This window comes from Anabrus simplex, chromosome 4 (assembly GCF_040414725.1).
Source record: "Anabrus simplex isolate iqAnaSimp1 chromosome 4, ASM4041472v1, whole genome shotgun sequence".
NCBI lineage: Eukaryota > Metazoa > Arthropoda > Insecta > Orthoptera > Tettigoniidae > Anabrus > Anabrus simplex.
Window position 1 is genome coordinate 201086814 of NC_090268.1, and position 17994 is coordinate 201104807.

General features: G+C 37.5%; 1 protein-coding gene across 1 annotated transcript in view; it reads left to right on the forward strand.

Annotated features, from left to right (window-relative positions):
• Positions 1–17994, forward strand: part of Rok (Rho kinase) — a 387800-nt gene that overhangs the window by 356992 nt on the left and 12814 nt on the right. The window contains exon 29 of the mRNA XM_068227374.1: positions 1560–1610. Coding sequence (XP_068083475.1) covers positions 1560–1610 — 51 coding nt within the window. The remainder of the gene's footprint in view (positions 1–1559; positions 1611–17994) is intronic.

Sequence of the window (17994 nt, forward strand, 5' to 3'; positions counted from 1 at the left end):
CATAGCATTGTAAGCACTAATGGGATAGGTTGCATCTAAAAGAGTTTGCATATATACGACATAGTTTTATGCCAGTCATCTTGTTTTACTGCTTTAGACTGCAGAAATTTGTCAGTTCAGCCATTTTGCTGGTATGCAAATAAAACGTTCTATCTCTTGAGAATAGAATATCCTTCTTTTCTTCATTTATAATAATTTTGACTAAAAGAAATAGGCCTTTTTTTCTCCCTTACACATTTACCTTTTCATGTTGCAGTATTATCTAAATAGGCATCAAAGGATAATATAAATTTCAGCAGTTGCCTGTGCTCTTTGTCTCTTATGATATATAGGTCATGTTAAATGTTTCTGAAGCTTTGTTCTGAGTGCATTTATATAACTTCTGTTAATTATTTTGAGTTAAGAAATTGGAAATATTCTGTGCTCAAGAGATGGACTGGTTGCTTCTGAGACCCCAGAATGAATAGAAAGTCTCTTATCATTCCAGATATAAGTGAGGTTCGTGAGGGCTTACAAATTATAATGTGGAACAGAATCCCAAGAAGAGGGTCAAGTTTGTTATTGCTTCCACTTGCTAGTGTTGCAAATCTTTTTCTTTAGTATTTTTTTGTCCACATTAATTTCTTTCTTGGTCCTATGTTTTTCCATGTTTTGAAATCATCCTTTAAAAAAAAAAGGAGGGACATTTCTTCTGCTTTTGTCAACTCTGTCATCTTCATAACTATCCTCATCATAAGGGACAAAAACCTTGCAGGTAGGCATATTAAATCCACATCATATAGGGAGAGGAAAACCTCACAGGCTGGTGAAGGTCCCATGTGACCAACAGCACACATGTTCGCACTGAGGAGAGCCATAATTTCCATTCTGAATTGAATACTTTGAATAGTCTTTTCAGCTAGACAGTACTTTGTGTTGGACGAAAAGCCTCAACATAGCATCTATGAAAATTGTGTTATGACAATTGTGTTAGTATTTTTTATATGACTTTTTCTATAAAAGATATGTTTCAGTAAGAAATATTTGTTGTTGTGCCTCCCATTTTTGCTGCAACACATCATTTCTATTCAGATACAAGCGCTCAGCTAGCTGGCAGCGAGTGGAAAACTGCTGTTGTTTTTTCTCGGGTGGGGGGGAAGCTACTATAACTGGCATAAAGATCCCAGCCCCTGGCTGTCAAACAGGACCTCCTACAGCCCATGAAATTCCTCGGTGCATTGGGTTTACTTCACCCTGTATAATCCTTGGCTTTGTAATAAAAAGAACCTCCTCCTATACCCTGTCTACATGATATTAATTAAGTATTGCAATGTATCCTATAAGTGCTTATGAAGCTGACCCTTACACACTGTACAATAAGTCTGTGATGTAGTTCACCATTTAGCATAGCATCACTATACAGTAGGTTGTAGGCAGAAGATATGTTTAGTATTTTTTAGTCATAAAAGTGAAAGTTTGGAAACCAGAATTTGATTGACAAGAGGACTTGACAAGTCAGCTGGTTTCAATGCTTTCTTTTGTTGATAATTTTTTTAACACATGTCTATTAAACCTTTCAGATGCACTCTGCCCAGAAGTGAAACTTGTCCTACAGATAAAAAGCGTGATAGGTAAGGGGTCCGAATTTGAGGCCATTTTAAGTGCTCACTGATTGTGTAAAGCTAGTCTAACCCCCGCTACCTTGGTGTAGCTTGTAGAGAGCTGAAGTTGATTCCGTCCCCTTGTTATCACAGACACCTATGTAGTACGTTACTAACACAGACCTATTTACACGCTTGTAATTTGCTTCTATTGGCATAGTGCCTAAATTGGTTCATTGGGTTCACTTACAGAATATTTGGACTTTATATTTATAAAGGCCTTGTAGCAATATATTTACAACAACCTTGAATAATAGCATTTGTCAGGTATGTATTTGTGAAGTCGAAGTGCATTGAACGTGTAATTCATTGTAACGCTTTCTTTTCGTTCTGCAGTGCTCACCTTGTCTGCACTTTTTTACATGTATTAGGAGTTAATGCCTGTTAACTTAGCAATATGGGACATTCTTAGAGAACTCATCTATTTTCATTTATAACACCTTACTTTCTACTGTCACCCAATTAGTACTATGAAAATTGAGTTTTAGTTCAGTTTTCCCCTTCCATTCTGTGTTGTATACTGTAAATGAAAACAGGGGTTTTCCAGGATCTTTCATATGCACACTTCTGAAGGTAACTTACCGTAATTCATATGAAAACATATATATCATCATAGCTGTCACAGCCTCTCACATTAATTTCTTGCAGGATCTTCTGTGGGGATTTAGTTCACAAAACTAAGCTTTTGGAAGGGGCTTGACCTACCAGGTAGAACTTACTCTACCTTTCAATCCAATGGTTATTAACATTACTCTGGGATATTTTCACAACCAGTTATCAAGGTTTTTCCTAATCAGAGTTGCTATATCACAAACCAAAGCTCCGATTGACTCTACAAAGCTGGCCCCTAATCTGAATCCTCATTATTAAAGGAAACCCCATAGAAGAGATGAGATTAAGCTCAGGATCACGTGAACAGAAGCAAGTTCTCTGAGCTACTAAAACAGTGGACCGACTTAGTCCTGAACTGTGTAAATATTTTTTTTCTTTTCTTTTCGAAATGACAGATAACAGATTTATAAAATGATGCAATGAACTACGTATGTGTTACGTACAAGGTAGTATTTACTGCAGGACTAGACAGTAGGAGTAATTATCAATCTGTAATGTATAAGAACGCATGCAGGTTGTTCTTAATTCTATCTTCAGTACTGATGTACTTTGTGTTGATGAACTTGACCATTTTCGCTTCCTGTTAGATCCATATTACTAATGATTTAACAACCTGTGAGAAAACTGGGCTAATAAATATCTGCCAATCAATCCAATTGATTTACATAATTAATATATAAATTAAATTAGTAATTGTGTAAATCAATTGTATTGACTGGCGGACCCTTATTAGCCCTTTTTTTTTTTCACAGGTTGTTAAATCATATATATATTTTGCTACAGTCCTTATACTGATTGTTGTATCTGCTACTGTTAGAGCCTGTGAAATATGTTGCAGTTATTATACAGTCTGTTTTAACTGGAGTTTTCATTCTTCCTCTAAGAACTCTAGTTATGTAATATATATGTATATAAACAGTGAAATCTCCATACAACGATTACTGATATGACTATAATCACCTCTATAATGATAAAATATTTGCCCGCGCCATTAATTCCATTAATTCAATCTAAAATTTGTCTCAATTTAACGATAGTCTGGATAACTGTAAGTCTCTATTACGATAGCTTTTTCAGACCCTGCTGATGTCATTTCCTCCCATTACTATGATAATACGAATTGTGAAAGAGTCGGGAAAACATGTCACTTTCATTAAAAGAACAGAAATCTGAATGAAACATTGTTATTTCCAACAAGAGCTATTTCGTATTGTAAAGTAATCACAAATTTTCTTTAGAGTTTTGGTTGTCTTCCGTAGAATCATTTGGTGACTTTAAGTGTAATAAGATCTTTGTGTGTTTCTCTGTCTCTAAAGCATATGAAACACTGTTATTTCCAATCTTTGCAGTAGTGTTGAGCAATGCTAACAATAATGTTGTGAATATTGTAGTTCTTTGGTAATGTTAAAAAGCAAGTTTGATCACACAGAGGAAAAAATGAGTTAACGTAGTAAATAACAGTGTACAGCATACCATTGCCAATTGAACCTGAAGTAAGCTATTCTAGTTTTCATTTTTGTGTATTTCTTCTGTTTTGTGCTCTCAAATCTCATCTTTGTCAGAATTAAATGTAATGAAATTGAAGTATTTAATTTAGTTCAGTTGTAAGATGTTTACCTATACACCCATCGAAATCGGAATGAATTACAGCTAAATCCCCAATATAACGATAACTCCTCTACAACAATATTTTTCTCTGGTCTGCCTCGTATCATTGTATTAAGATTTCACTGTGTGTATGTATAATTATATTGGTATAATTCTTCATTTTCTACAGTAGTGTTATATGGGAGAGGGAGGTGTAATTGTGTCACGGAAACTAAAATCAGGAAAAAATTAAAGAAATACAGTGAAACCTTGTTAGTGGTGTTCCTTATTAACACATTTCCCCACTTAGCACATCGTAAATGTGAAGTCCCGATTCTCATTTTATTTCATCTGTATAAAAATAGCTCGCTAATCGTGTGACAATTTTTTTGTGTTACTGCTTAGTACGATCATATTTTTCCTAGCCCTGAAAATATTATTTGTCATCCCTTGTGAAAGAAATGTGATTTCCAACTCAGGTAAGAGCCGTCACCACAGTTGCGTGATTATGGGAAAAGGTCTTGAATTCCTGAATTTCATAAGATAAGTTGCAACTTCGGGAGCAAGGCTCAGAGATGTTCAGTTTTGCTTGCCGGTTAGCAGCGAGATTGCTAAATAACACAGTGAACCCGTTTGTGCTTGTATTTTGCATTCCGTTCAGAAGTTAGAAATTTTTTTGTTGAGTGATACAGTGAAATGTAGCGAATATTTGTTGCGTGATAGTCTATATCTGAGTTAGAAACATAATTGTGTGAAGTTGACTAGCGTGATGCATATTTTGTCTTGTGATAGCCTAGTTATGAAGACAGAAAATTTAATAAATTCCTTAGTAATGAAGACAAAATTAGCCTAAAATCTGTCAGAAAGCAGACTACTATCCGCATCTTTTTTTAAGTGCACAGAGGTTGCGAATGTTGAAACTCGCACCTTTGAGTTTCAACTCGATCACTCGAGTTGATCGAAGTTTTGTCAGATGCAAAATGGCAGCCAAAGTCATCCCTTGTAGTCACACATGGTCGAATGTTTTAACCTCCAGTTCATTGTCTAAGAAAATAGTGTGTAATAACCTACTGGTCCAAAATAAAACATTTGTGTTAGTGTGATCTGCAATAATACTTAGAAATTTTTATTGACCCCCATGCACATGTTTTTATGTTTGTGGTCTGGTGTTTTTTACTCCTTTCAGTGCATTGTTATGTTATAAGCCCCAGTGGAAAAGTTTGTCATATTTGTTCTCTTATTCGTATATTCAGTAGTACGTTTTCTCGCTTTACACGTTCTTTGTCCTTGTCCCCTGCAGAAACGGAACAAGGTACTATATCTCTAACCAAGATGGTCAGCAGAAATTTTTATTCCCTTGCTGCCTAGTTTAGCTTGTTTAAACTTGTCTGAATTAATAAGTCATAGGTATATTGAGATAAATGCAATTGATTGCAGAGTGTACTTAATAAAATGTGTGTTATGTCAACAGGAAGTGATGCAAGTACAAAAATTAGCAGGATTATTGGGAAAAGAGGTTAATATTTAGTAACTAATCTAAGTACAGTAAAATCTTGGATTGCAAGCAGATTGGTCCGTGAATATTTTGCAAGACGAGCAGAATTTTTAAAAATGAATTCTAACTTGATAAACAAGCAAGGTTTTGCACTGGTAGTACTGTACCGATGTCTGGTGAGCGTCACATAACCACAACTTGTCAGTCGTTTTCACCTCCCCTTCTTTTCGTCACGCTGTGGGCTTATTGGTCATCTCCCATGCTCTAGTTCAATTAGTGTGCTTCGCTTGTACGGTCAACATCTATACAAGCGTATAGCCTACGTTTTGTATTGTATTCCATTCCATTGTAATCACATGTGTGCATAAAGCATTTTCTGTTATATGTCCAAGTGTGGTGACTCTTTAGTAACTTTATTACATCAAGGACCCCGTGGAGAGGAGGGCAGTAAGGATTATTGATTATAGTGAAAGTTAAGAAGGAAATTGAGAAGTACGAACAAGGAGAGGGGGAGAGAGAGAGAGAGAGAGAGAGAGAGTGTGTGTGTGCCTGCGTGCGCACGCGTGTGCATGTCCATCCGTCCGTCCAATATTACGAGATTTTACACAGAGTTTTCATCAACTATTTAAACAATAGTAAAGAACTAGAGGGTCTGGATGCTGCAAGAGAAGTTGAGACTACTGCAATGGTTATAGCATCTGCCATTTCAATGTGCAACTTGGGACGGGCTTTAGCCAACGCCTTGTGATGTCATCCATATGGCCTGCCCACTTCCTCCTCAGCTGCACCACTCATAGACAAGCCTAACGCAAGACTGGCCCCTCGTAGTGGCAGCACTGGACCAGGATGGAAGTTACAAGAACAACAAACCTGGGGCCTTATGTTTCAGGAGGTTTCTAGATTTATCCAGCTCTGAGACCATTCTGGCATATTTGGTCTCTTTGTATAAAGGCAGCAGACGAGCACGAATTCAGTTCAGTTTGAGCCCAATCTGAGAACGATATTGTTGAGTCCTGTGAGTGACAGCGCTGTGGAGCATTGGAGTGCTGTCTTGAGTGAAATAACGGTGAATACAAGTAGTCCAGCTGAGCGGCGAGGGAGAACACAGGAGAGGAGCGATGTGAGATATTGGTAGAAGACTACTGTTTGAGTGTGAACCAAGTACCACGTATAGACTTGAGAATATTTGAACGCACGGCCGCAAACATTGTACAGTGAGTTAATAGTGAACTGTGTAGTGTAACTGTTTTATCCTGTAACATTAGTGTGAGTGAACAGAGAGAATAAGAGAGCGCTAACGAGTGTAACAATGTACTTGTGTATAAGTAGTTATTAGAATGAATGAATAAATATTAGTGTAGAAGATACCAATTGAATATTTAGTTATCTATTACTCAGCCAACTCAGTACAGTATCAAAGGAATGGCTACATGTTCTAGAAAATGTAGGGAAGTTGCTTCTTGTTTGGATCGTTGTATATTAATACATATATTCTGGGTGTGAAATGAATTTCAATTATTTCAGTTAATTCTTATGGAAAATTTGGTTTGATATAAGAGTGCTTTGGATTACAAGCATGTTTACAGGATGAATTATGCTCATAATCCAAGGCTTTACTGTACTTGTTCTTCCTGAAAATAATTGTTAGCATTGTGTGAGTTCATAAACATTTTCAATAGGTCTGGGTGCAGAAGATACTTGGCACCAGAGATCCTTAATCTGACAGTTTTCCTATCATTTTTTCACTTAAAGCTTTGACTTTTCATTCTGAGTCAGTACCATTGAAGGTTTCATTGAATTTATTAATATTTTGCTCAGAAATTTTATAGATAAATATCTATTATTGAAGAAGAATCATTTGAAAAATCATTTATATATATGAAAGGAAAATTTGAACTGTTTTGGGTGTTCCATTGGCGTATTATGAACTGTACTGAAGTGAGGATATTACTACATATTTGAATCTTCACTTTCAATATTAAGATATGTTCTTCTGTGTGCCCAAAGTGGATTGAAAATAGAAATTCCTCGGGCCACTAGCTCTCTTATTCCTGTCTCCTTCTTTACAGTATCTTGTCATTGTGCTCTCAGTGGTGGGTTGCCCAAGAGTTTGTGAGTAGTAATCTGCACAATTCAGTAAAATTCTGACATTGAAGTATGTATTTGAAGGTAATCTATTGTACCAGCAATCTTCCAATTGGCAGAGATTGCTCAAAAGACATATTAATAGCAGAGGGAAATCACCAAATTGCTGGGCTGAGTTGGTCAGACGGTTGAGGCGCTGGCCTTCTGGCCTCAACTTGGCAGGTTCAATCCTGGCTCAGTCCGGTGGTATTTGAAGGTGCTTAAATACGTCAGCCTCGTGTCGGTAGATTTACTTGCACGTAAGAGAACTCCTGCGGGACTGAGTTCCGGCACCTCAGCATCTCCGAAAACTGTAAAAGTAGTTAGTGGGATGTAAAGCAAATATTATTATTATTATTATTATTATTATTATTATTATTATTATTATTATTATTATTATTATTAAATCACCAAATTCTTCCTCACCTTCTCCAATTGTTAGTTCCCTTGTTCTCGTATGGTCTTAATGTAGAATTTAGATTTAAAAAATTATTGATCATCCAAAAGAAATGATAATGAAGCATGAGTTTTTATATTCTTTTTGGGTTCATTATTTGGAAATGACAGTTTTTACATTTACCTTGGTAATGTACTATATTTGTGTTGCTATAAAATGAACAGTCAATCATATCTCTTTAAAGAAGTGAAATTGGTGAGCATAAATTTATTTTGAATGGCTGCCTCACCAGTGATTTGTTAGCAGTGATGTGCAACAGAATTGTCATATGCATTACTGTATATTGCATTAGTGGAGTAGCTGCATAGGTATTGTCCTGTAGTGTTCTTGGTGTGATTGCATGCATCTTTGTGAGGATAAATAGGAGATCAGGGTGAATAATCCACATTTCTTCTTCACCCTCTTCATCACCCAGATAAAAACACATTGAGGAAGAATCATTTTATCAGTGTGATAATAAGGTGGTTCACCATCCTACTGGAAGTACCTTTGTTCTTCCCAGGTCATCATGAAGATGAATTATCACATAGTCTTGTAATAATTTTTAAAAATCAGCTTTTTTGCCAGTTTCATAAAGAAAAACGGAATAACCAAGCTAGTTGGCTTTGTGGTTAGGGTCCTGTTGTTAACTTGTATTCGAAATTTGGTTCAAACCCCACTGTGGGCAACCCGGAAGGTAGTTTCCTGCATTGAATAGTTTTCTTTATGGCTAATAATTAAAGACATAAAAAACAAAATAAAAGATAACAATATAATAATAACTAAAGCTGACAAGGGGGAAACTACTGTTTTATTAAATAAAAAGGACTATATTAAAAAAACTGAAGATTTTTTCACAAACGAAACTTGCACAATAGTTAATAAAGATCCCACAATAAGAATCCAACGAAATTATTAAAAAACTCTACATTTCTACTCAATGAACAAGAACAGCAAAAACTAATCCTTATAAACCCTAATACTCCCACAGCAAGAGCCTTACCTAAATTACATAAGAAAGATATACCTATACGTCCAATCATCAATTGCAGAAATAGTCCAACATATAAAACCTGAAAATATATCCACGTTGTTGTTGTGTTACAAATTGTACTTATCATTGTCTCGCATCTTTTCATTAGTGTTGCCCAACATTTTCACTGGTTTTTAAATTTTTTAAAATCTTGATTCTGTTCTCTTTTTATTTCTATATCCAGCTATATGGGTTTGAACTCCACTATTGCCAGCCAGAAGATAGCTTTTCATGGATTCCCATTTTCATAGCAGGCATATACTGGAGGTGTACCTTAGTTAATGCCATGGACATGTCCTTTGTAGTCCTATCATATCCCACCCTTGCCAAAAAAAAAAATCTGAGTTGATGCTGAGCAAAAAAAAAAAAAAAAATGGAATGTATGTGGAAAAGGCCCTTCTACACAACAGTGTATGTGAATGTGGAATTAGTCCTTGTCTCGTTGCTCCTGCTTCCCACATTGACCTAAGTATTTTCCTGTTTTTGTTTTCAGCTTTCATTCTTTGCTCTGTGTCCACACTTGTTTGTTCCCTTTCCAATTCATGTAACATGATGAACTACAGCACGAGAAATTACGAAGAAACTCGCAACTATAAGAGATAGTGCCTACCGTAGTTGGCAAGGCAGAAGTACATCATTTACCATCCGTTAACACCTGTTGTTACGAGAGATTCAGTATAATATAATGTATAGCTTACTAACAACTCAAATTAAGGATCATGGCATATGGGGTATCTTCCTTTTATTGTAAATCCTATAACAAGTCAGGAAATGTAGTGACAGATGCTAGGTGTATAAAAATTAGCAGGGGAAAATGTACAGAAGTAAGTTCACTCTGCTAAAATCATTCAGCACCTTCCCTGCCCAAGAAATATTCTTTGGCTACCTTCTCTGTGGATCATTGTTTTGATTAGTTGAAGAATATATTATGTGGGAACATTTTTCATTCCTGTATTGCTGGTCATGTGGAAAGGTTCTTCAGTTACTTGCCAGCCTTCTGACGAGTATTTGATGGTGTGTTTTATTTTAATTTTTTTTTTCATATTTTTTTATAGACATACAGTATATGTTGAGAAATAAAGAATGCAAATAGGCAGATTTAAAGGCTTTCAAAAATCTGTGTAGGAGAGGATCTAATTGTGATGTTAATTCACTTAATTAACCTGACAAGTGGAGCCATCTGATCTGTGTTGTCCATCTTTTTCTGTTTATTCCATTTAAGACTGTTTTAGTTCTTATAATATGATAAATGAAACTCTCATTTGTTTTGGTTTGTGCCATTATGGTTGTGAATTGGAATGTGATTTTCAATAATTTTGTTGGTGTTAAATATGTATTTTTGTAAATAGTAGTAGTAACAAAGTGAATGTTTGTAGCTAAATGTACGGTACAAAGAATGGGTGTAGATAATGTGACTATTGTTGTATTTCCTATTCTAAAATACACATATTGTTAACCTGCAGAAATTCCAACCTAAAATTACATTTTTGGTAGTAATTTTAATTGAATTGGTAATTGGTCTGTTGATTTGCTAGTATTAGCTCTCTTTCTTCTTAACCTTTTCTGGCTATTTAACATTAGAACTACATTGCTTCAGTATGAATAACACATGCCTCTTTATCCCCTACAAGTAGTATTTTAAACCCCACAGGATATTTATTGTAGGTTTACAAGTAAAACATATTAACTCAGTTCTTAATATTTTTTCACATTTTCACACTGTTCTACATTATTCTTTCTCTGTTCTGTTCACTGGTGAAATCTATACAGTTGTATGATTTCACTTTGGTTACTGAATTTTTTCAAGAAGAGAATTTCTTTCAAGTGAAATACATTTAATACAATTTCAGGTACACAGTATTATTCTAGGTACCCTTAACAAACTTACTGTGGAATTTTAAAGATAAATATTTTTATCTTGAGATCAGATATTGAAAATGAAGACTGAAAACTTTCAAGTCTATCTTAGAAATAAGAATTTTGACTTACTGTGTTTTGCTTGTAAAGTCACCATTATCTTCAACTTTATATCTCGAGAGTCATATTTTGAATGTAATTTATTTTAAAAATGTAAGTATATTATAATGTAATGTGAATGTAAGAATGAGCCGTGCAAATGTCAGTTATTATAATTTGCTGAGGTCAGTTGATGTTTATATGTGACAATTTCATGTTCACTCCAACACATTTTTTAAAATATCTCTTGTGGAACAAAATTATGACACCCTAATGTTTTAAAATCTATAGCAATTGAAAAATTGTTGTTGTTGTTGTTGTTATTATTATTATTATTATTATTATTATCTTATTATTATTATTATTATTATTATTATTATTATTATTATTATTATTATTATTATTATTATTATTATTATTATTATAGCATACTGCAAATAAATATTCAACTTATTAGGTCATGTTCAATACATAGTACATATTTTTGAAATGTTAACTATGGAACATGAATGACCAGCCAGACACCAATGGGATCTGAACTTGCATCGGATGCCCTTGCCAGTTGAACTATGGAGTGATACATGACTAACGCCACCATATCTCAGTTGGTGAAAGCATGCTACGCAACGCTGGAGGGTTGTAGTTCTGCATCCCACTGGTGCCGGGTGGCCATTTCTGTTCTGTACCCCCTGCAGGTGGGGGACGCACATGTAGAATACACCCGCGGTATCCCCTGCCTGTCGTAACAGGCGACTAACAGGGGCCCAAGGGGCTCTCAACTTAGGAGTGTGGATTGGCGACCACGGAGTCCTTAGCTGAGTCCTGGCATTGCTTCCACTTCCTTGTGCCAGGCTCCTCACTTTCGTCGATCCTGTCCGACCTCCCTTGGTCAACTCTTGTTCTTTTCAGACCCCGACGGTATTAGAGCATTCGAGGCCTAGGGAGTCTTTCATTTTCATGCTCTAAGTGGCCCTTGCCTTTCTTCGTCCGTTCCTTCATCTTTCGAAGTGACGGATCCCTTCTTTCTTCTTCTTTTCTCTCTTTACCCCCTGTGGGTGGGGGACGCAGACGAATAATACACCCACAGTATCCCCTGCCTGTCGTGAGAGGCGACTAAAAGGGGTGACCAAGGGATGAGTTTCTTAGAACCATGAAACTACTTTTGATTCGTACCATCACTCGGGGAACACCGTGGGTAGCCTGTACTTGCGAGTAGTACCACTAAATTAGGTACGAAATAGGTTTGTGATTAGTAGCAATAAAGGGGCTGGCCTGGGGTTTCCAGTACCCGTGCGTTGTACCCATGTGAGCATTACCGCAGGTCTGGGCATAGCCTGTGAGTTGTACCGCTATATGAGCGACTATGTGAGAAACACCATGGGAATACCGGCGCCCGTGATTAGTACACGTTGGTGAGGAGCCTCGTCGGTTTGCATTGGCTGTGAGTGGCGCCATTGTGTGAGAAACACCATAGGTCCGCATTCCCGGTACGAAGTACAATATTTGTGAGTAGTACCATCTTGTGTGGAATGCCGTGAGTCTTCGCTACTTTTGTTAGTGCCCCAACATTACAAATACCATGGTTCTACTTTACTCGCGACATGTACCATTCTGTGGGGCCTTAGATATGGATTTTGCACCCCTTTAGACATCAAGCATCATTGTGCTTTATAAGTGGTCCTTTGGTCAGTAATACTATATTATTTACAATTTTTTTTTAGTCTGATCCACTGTTTTTTTGTTTGTTTGTTTGTTTTTTGTTGGGTTCATATCCATCCATTCATTCATGACATTTTTTTATTTTATTTTGGTCAGTGGATGAAATTGAAATTTTTGTTATTTCATTTTGTACCATTAGGGGCCGACGACCTCGATGTTAGGCCCCTTTAAACAACAAGCATCATCATCTGTTCTGTACTTACTATCTCTTCAATACTAGTGAAAGCAATGTATAAAAACTGTTCCAGTTGTGTTCCAGACTCCAGTAGGGAGAACAGATTGGTTCAGAAACCAAACTCGACTAAGATAGGGTAGTGTATTGTCTCCACTCATATGTATAATGGTATGGATGAAATTCTAAAGGAAACAAAGGCAACATATACAGGGGATATGAACATATTGTAATTTGTAGATGACATAATGATCTGGGGAGTGAAGAGTACAGAAGTACAAATCCAACTAAAGGCTTTAAATGACAAAATTGAGAAATATGGTATGAAAATCAGTGTGGAGAAGAGCAAAACACTGGTGATGACAAGAGGAGAAATAGAAAGAAAGGGAACCATTAATATCAAGGGACAAAACCTTTGGCTTGTTGAATGCTTCAAATATTTGGGAAGTGAAATAATGCAAGGTGCAAAGTTGGATAAGGGGATCAGCAGAAGTGTACAAGTTAGAAATACTTTCTAGCAAAATGTAAGGAACATTGTGTGGAACAGGGAAGTTCTTATGAAATGTAAAGAGATAATCTACTAGATGTACTATACTCCTATATTAACATATGCATCAGAGACTTAGTCATTGGCAGCAAGATATGAGAGTAAAATTTTGGCCAGGGACAAGTTCCTGAGGAGTATGGTAGGGAAGACAAGAACAGACGGAGTAAGAAATGTTGAAGTCAGAAAAGAAATAGGGCCCAAAAAACTGAGTGATAGGATGGAGAAGAATACATTGAGATGGTTTGGACATGTTATGAGGGTGGAGGAGGGAAGGATACCAAAACAAGCGTTGGAGGCTAAGATAGAGGGGAAAGTGGGTGAGAGGGAGGCCCAGAGCAAGATGGATAGACTATAAGAAAAAGAAGACTGGACTGGAATACAATTATTGAAGAGGAGTGGTGGAAAGAGAGGCAACGGTGGAGAAGTACCATCAACTCCCTGACCTGGCAGGAGCTGGACAAGGGGAAATGAAAATGAAACTTTCTCTTTGATAGTTACTATATGTAATGAACATGATCTAATAAGTTGAAAGTTTATTTCGAGTACAATGTGGTCATGAAAATTAAATATACATTAGTAATCAATTAGGTTTATTTCAATTATATACCAGTGTATTAATTCATATGTGAACTTTCTTTAGATTGGAAATTACTTGTCATTCTGAACTATAGTAGTTTTTGTATGTTGATTGATGATGGTGTGAGGAATTAAAAAAATAGTAGTTGGTGTATATGCATTTTGTTAAGATGAGAAAGCAAAGCAGTACAGTTGGCCATCTATCAGCCATGGTCTCTCCTACAAAAAATTTTGCAAGCTATTCTGTTGTCATTCTTTCTCTCTCTCTCTCTAACATCTTCACTACACCGGGCGAGTTGGCCGTGCGCGTAGAGGCGCGTGGCTGTGAGCTTGCATCCGGGAGATAGTAGGTTCGAATCCCACTATCGGCAGCCCTGAAGATGGTTTTCCGTGGTTTCCCATTTTCACACCAGGCAAATGCTGGGGCTGTACCTTAATTAAGGCTACGGCCGCTTCCTTCCAACTCCTAGGCCTTTCCTATCCCATCATCGCCATAAGACCTATCTGTGTCGGTGCGACGTAAAGCCCCTAACAAAAAAAAAAAAAATAACATCTTCACTACCAACCACTCTGCTGGAAAGGTAAAATCTTACTCTCAGGATATATCAATAGATTCTAGTATCAGTGTTCAGCTGGATTTATAAGAACCTTTATTTGGTTATACTGCAAACCCTATGTGCTGGTGCACTAAACTTATTGGCTAGCTTCTCGGCTTGCTTAATTACATCAGAACTTCTGCAGGTAAATGAGATGGCAGAATATATCAGATAAAATACATGATGTGAAAGAAAGTTATTTATTAATTTTATCATCAATATTGTGAAAGATTATCAGAGTCGTTAAAACTTTACAAGCTCACTTGCGTTTGAGTTTCCCACTCAACACAGTTTTTACCTACAATCATAATGTACACAAATACCAGCACATGGAACACCTGACTAACTTTTTCTCTTTATAGAGGCCCGTCGAAGATTCTAGTTGTTTCCAGTTCCAGTTTATTTTGGGTGCCTGGTCCATTATTAATTAGCTTCCTTCTTCTGCCAGGAGCATCTTTATCATGAGCCTCAACAGTTCGCCACTACTATTGTTTTGCTTGCTGCTGGTCCCATCTACTTTTTTGGCTGCTGCACTGAAATTGTCATTTCTCGTTTTCATTCTTGCCAGATGCCCTGCTCTTGGCCCTCATTGCCACAATATCATATCTTGAGGTGACTAGCAATTACATTCCGTCAAGTCAATATCGTACCATGTTTAGTCAAGGAGTTATCCCTTAGCTCAGAGGAGATCATTATACGAGTGTGTGTGCGTGCCTTTCTTTCTTTCTTTCTTTCTTTCTTTCTTTCTTTCTTTCTTTCTTTCTTTCTTCTATCTATGTCCTGTGTGATAACTGCATGTTACGTTGATGGTGATATAGGGAGAGGGTAAATGAAATTAAATGGTGTATGGCTTTTAGTGCCAAAAGTGTCCGAGGACATGTTTGGCTCGCCACGTGCAGGTCCTTTGATTTGACGCTCGGAGGTGACCTGCGCGTCGTGATGAGGATGAAATGATGATGAAGACAACACTTACATCCAGGCCCCATGCAAGCGGAATTAACCAATGATGGTTAAAATTCCCAACCCTGCTGAGAAACGAAGCCGTGACCCCTGTGACCAAAGGCCAGCGTGCTAACCATTTAGCCATGGAGCCAGACAAAGTAAACTAATGTCCTCATCCTGAGGTGGTGCAGTTCTTTTCCAGCACACCCTCAATGGAGGTGATCTGCATGTACAATTTTAACCACATACCAGCCCCCTCGCCATTCTTAAATTGCCGGCAGTATGGGGAACTGAACCCAGGCCACTGAGGATGGCAGCTAGTAGTGCTAACTGTTGCGCTACGGAGGCGGACTGGGAGAGGGTGTAAGTGGATCTTCGTACTTAAGCTACTCCAGGTGAATTATACCATTAGGTCTGTTCAAGGCCCAATGTCTGACAGACAAATCACCATCAACAGCATCATATGCTCACATTCCATATGAGCACTGTGGAGAAGTTTGTAATCGAACCAAGGCACGCAGTGTAGTCCTTGGGAATTGTATACCACCTTTCCCACCCTACAGCTAACTTTCTTACGGTGAAACTTTTTTCCACCATCGGGACTCAAAACTAGCTAACTATGGTTGGACCGTGAAGGCTTGATACTTTAACAGTCATAGCCACCAGGCATGCTACAGTCATGTTTGTTTATTTTCATTTAAAATGAGGCTAAAGAAGCACCTTAACTGAGTTGAGTCCAGATTTTTTTTTCTTTTTCGTTTACTTCTGTGCTGGTCTCTTCAACAATCACTACTGATCTGCATTTAGGGCAGTCGCCCAGGTGGCAGATTCCCTCTCTGTTATTTTCCTAGCCTTTTCTTAAATGATTGCAAAGAAACTGGAAATTTATTGAACATCTCCCTTGGTAAGTTATTCCAATCCCTAACTCCCCATCCTATAAACGAATATTTGCCCCAATTTGTCCTCTTGAATTCCAGCTTTTTCTTTCCTACTTTTAAAGACACCACTCAAACTTATTTGTCTACTGATGTCATTCCACGCTATCTCTCCACTGACAGCTCGGAACTACTCTTTTGTCGGAAATCACCCAGAACAAATTGAGCTGCATTTCTTTGGATTTTTTCCAGTTCTTGAATCAAGTAATCCTGGTGAGGGTACTATACTCCAGTTGGGGTCTTACCAGAGACTTATATGCCCTCTCCTTTACACCCTTACTAAAACCAAACCAAACCAAACCCCATGGCACTACAGTCCCTGAAGGGCCTTGGCCTCCCAAGCGACCGCTGCTCAGCCCGAAGACCTGCAGATTACGAGGTGTCGTGTGGTCAGCACGACAAATCCTCTCGGCCGATATTCTTGGCTTTCTAGACCGGGGCCGCCATCTCACTGTCAGATAGCTCCTCAATTCTAATCACGTAGGCTGAGTGGACCTCGAACCAGCCCTCAGGTCCTAAAAATCCCTGACCTGGCCGGGAATCGAATTCGGGTAAGAGGCAAGCACGCTACCCCTACACCACGGGGCCGGCTTTACATCCTTACTACAACCCCTAAATACCCTCTTAACCATGTACCTTTTATTTAAATCATATTTATGTGTTTACCCCAATGAAGATCTTTCCTTATATTAACACCTAGGTGCTTACAATGATCCCCAAAAGGAACTTTCACCCCATCAAAGCAGTAATTAAAACTGAGAGGACTTTTCTTATTTGTGAAACTCACAACCTGACTTTTAACCCTGTTTGTCATCATACCATTGCCTACTGTCCATCTCACAACATTATCGAGGTCATTTTGCAGTTGCTCACAATCTTGTAACTTTATTACTCTGTACAGAATAACATCATCTGCAAAAAGCCTTATCTCTGATTCCACTTCTTTACACATATCATATATATATATGTAAGAAAACATAAAGGTCCAATAATACTGCCTTGAGGAATTCCCCCCTTAGTTATTACAGGAACAGATAAAGCTATGCCTACTCTAATTATCTGAATTCTGTTTTCTAGAAATACAGCCACCTATTCAGTCACTCTTTTTTCTAGTCCAATTGCATTCATTTTTGCCAGTAGTTTCCCATGATCTACCCTATCAAATGCCTTAGATAGGTCAGTCGCGATACAGTCCAATTGACCTCGTGAATCCAGGATATCTGCTATATCTTGCTAGAATCCTACAAGTTGAGCTTCAGTGGAATAACGTTTCCTAAACCCAAACTGCCTTCTATCAAACCAGTTATTAATTTTACAAACATATCTAATGTAATCAGAAAGAATGCTTTCCCAAAGCTCATATGCAATGCATGTCAAACTGACTGGCCTGTAATTTTCAGCTTTATGTCTATCACCCTTTCCTTTATACACAGGGGCTACTATAGCAACTCTCCATTCATTTGGTATAGCTGCTTCATGCAAACAATAATCAAATAAGTACTTCAGATATGGTACTATATCCCAACCCATTGTCTTCATTGTATCCCCTGAAACCTTATCAATTCCAGCTGCTTTTCTAGTTTTCAGCTTTTGTATCTTACTGTAAATGTCATTGTTATCACCT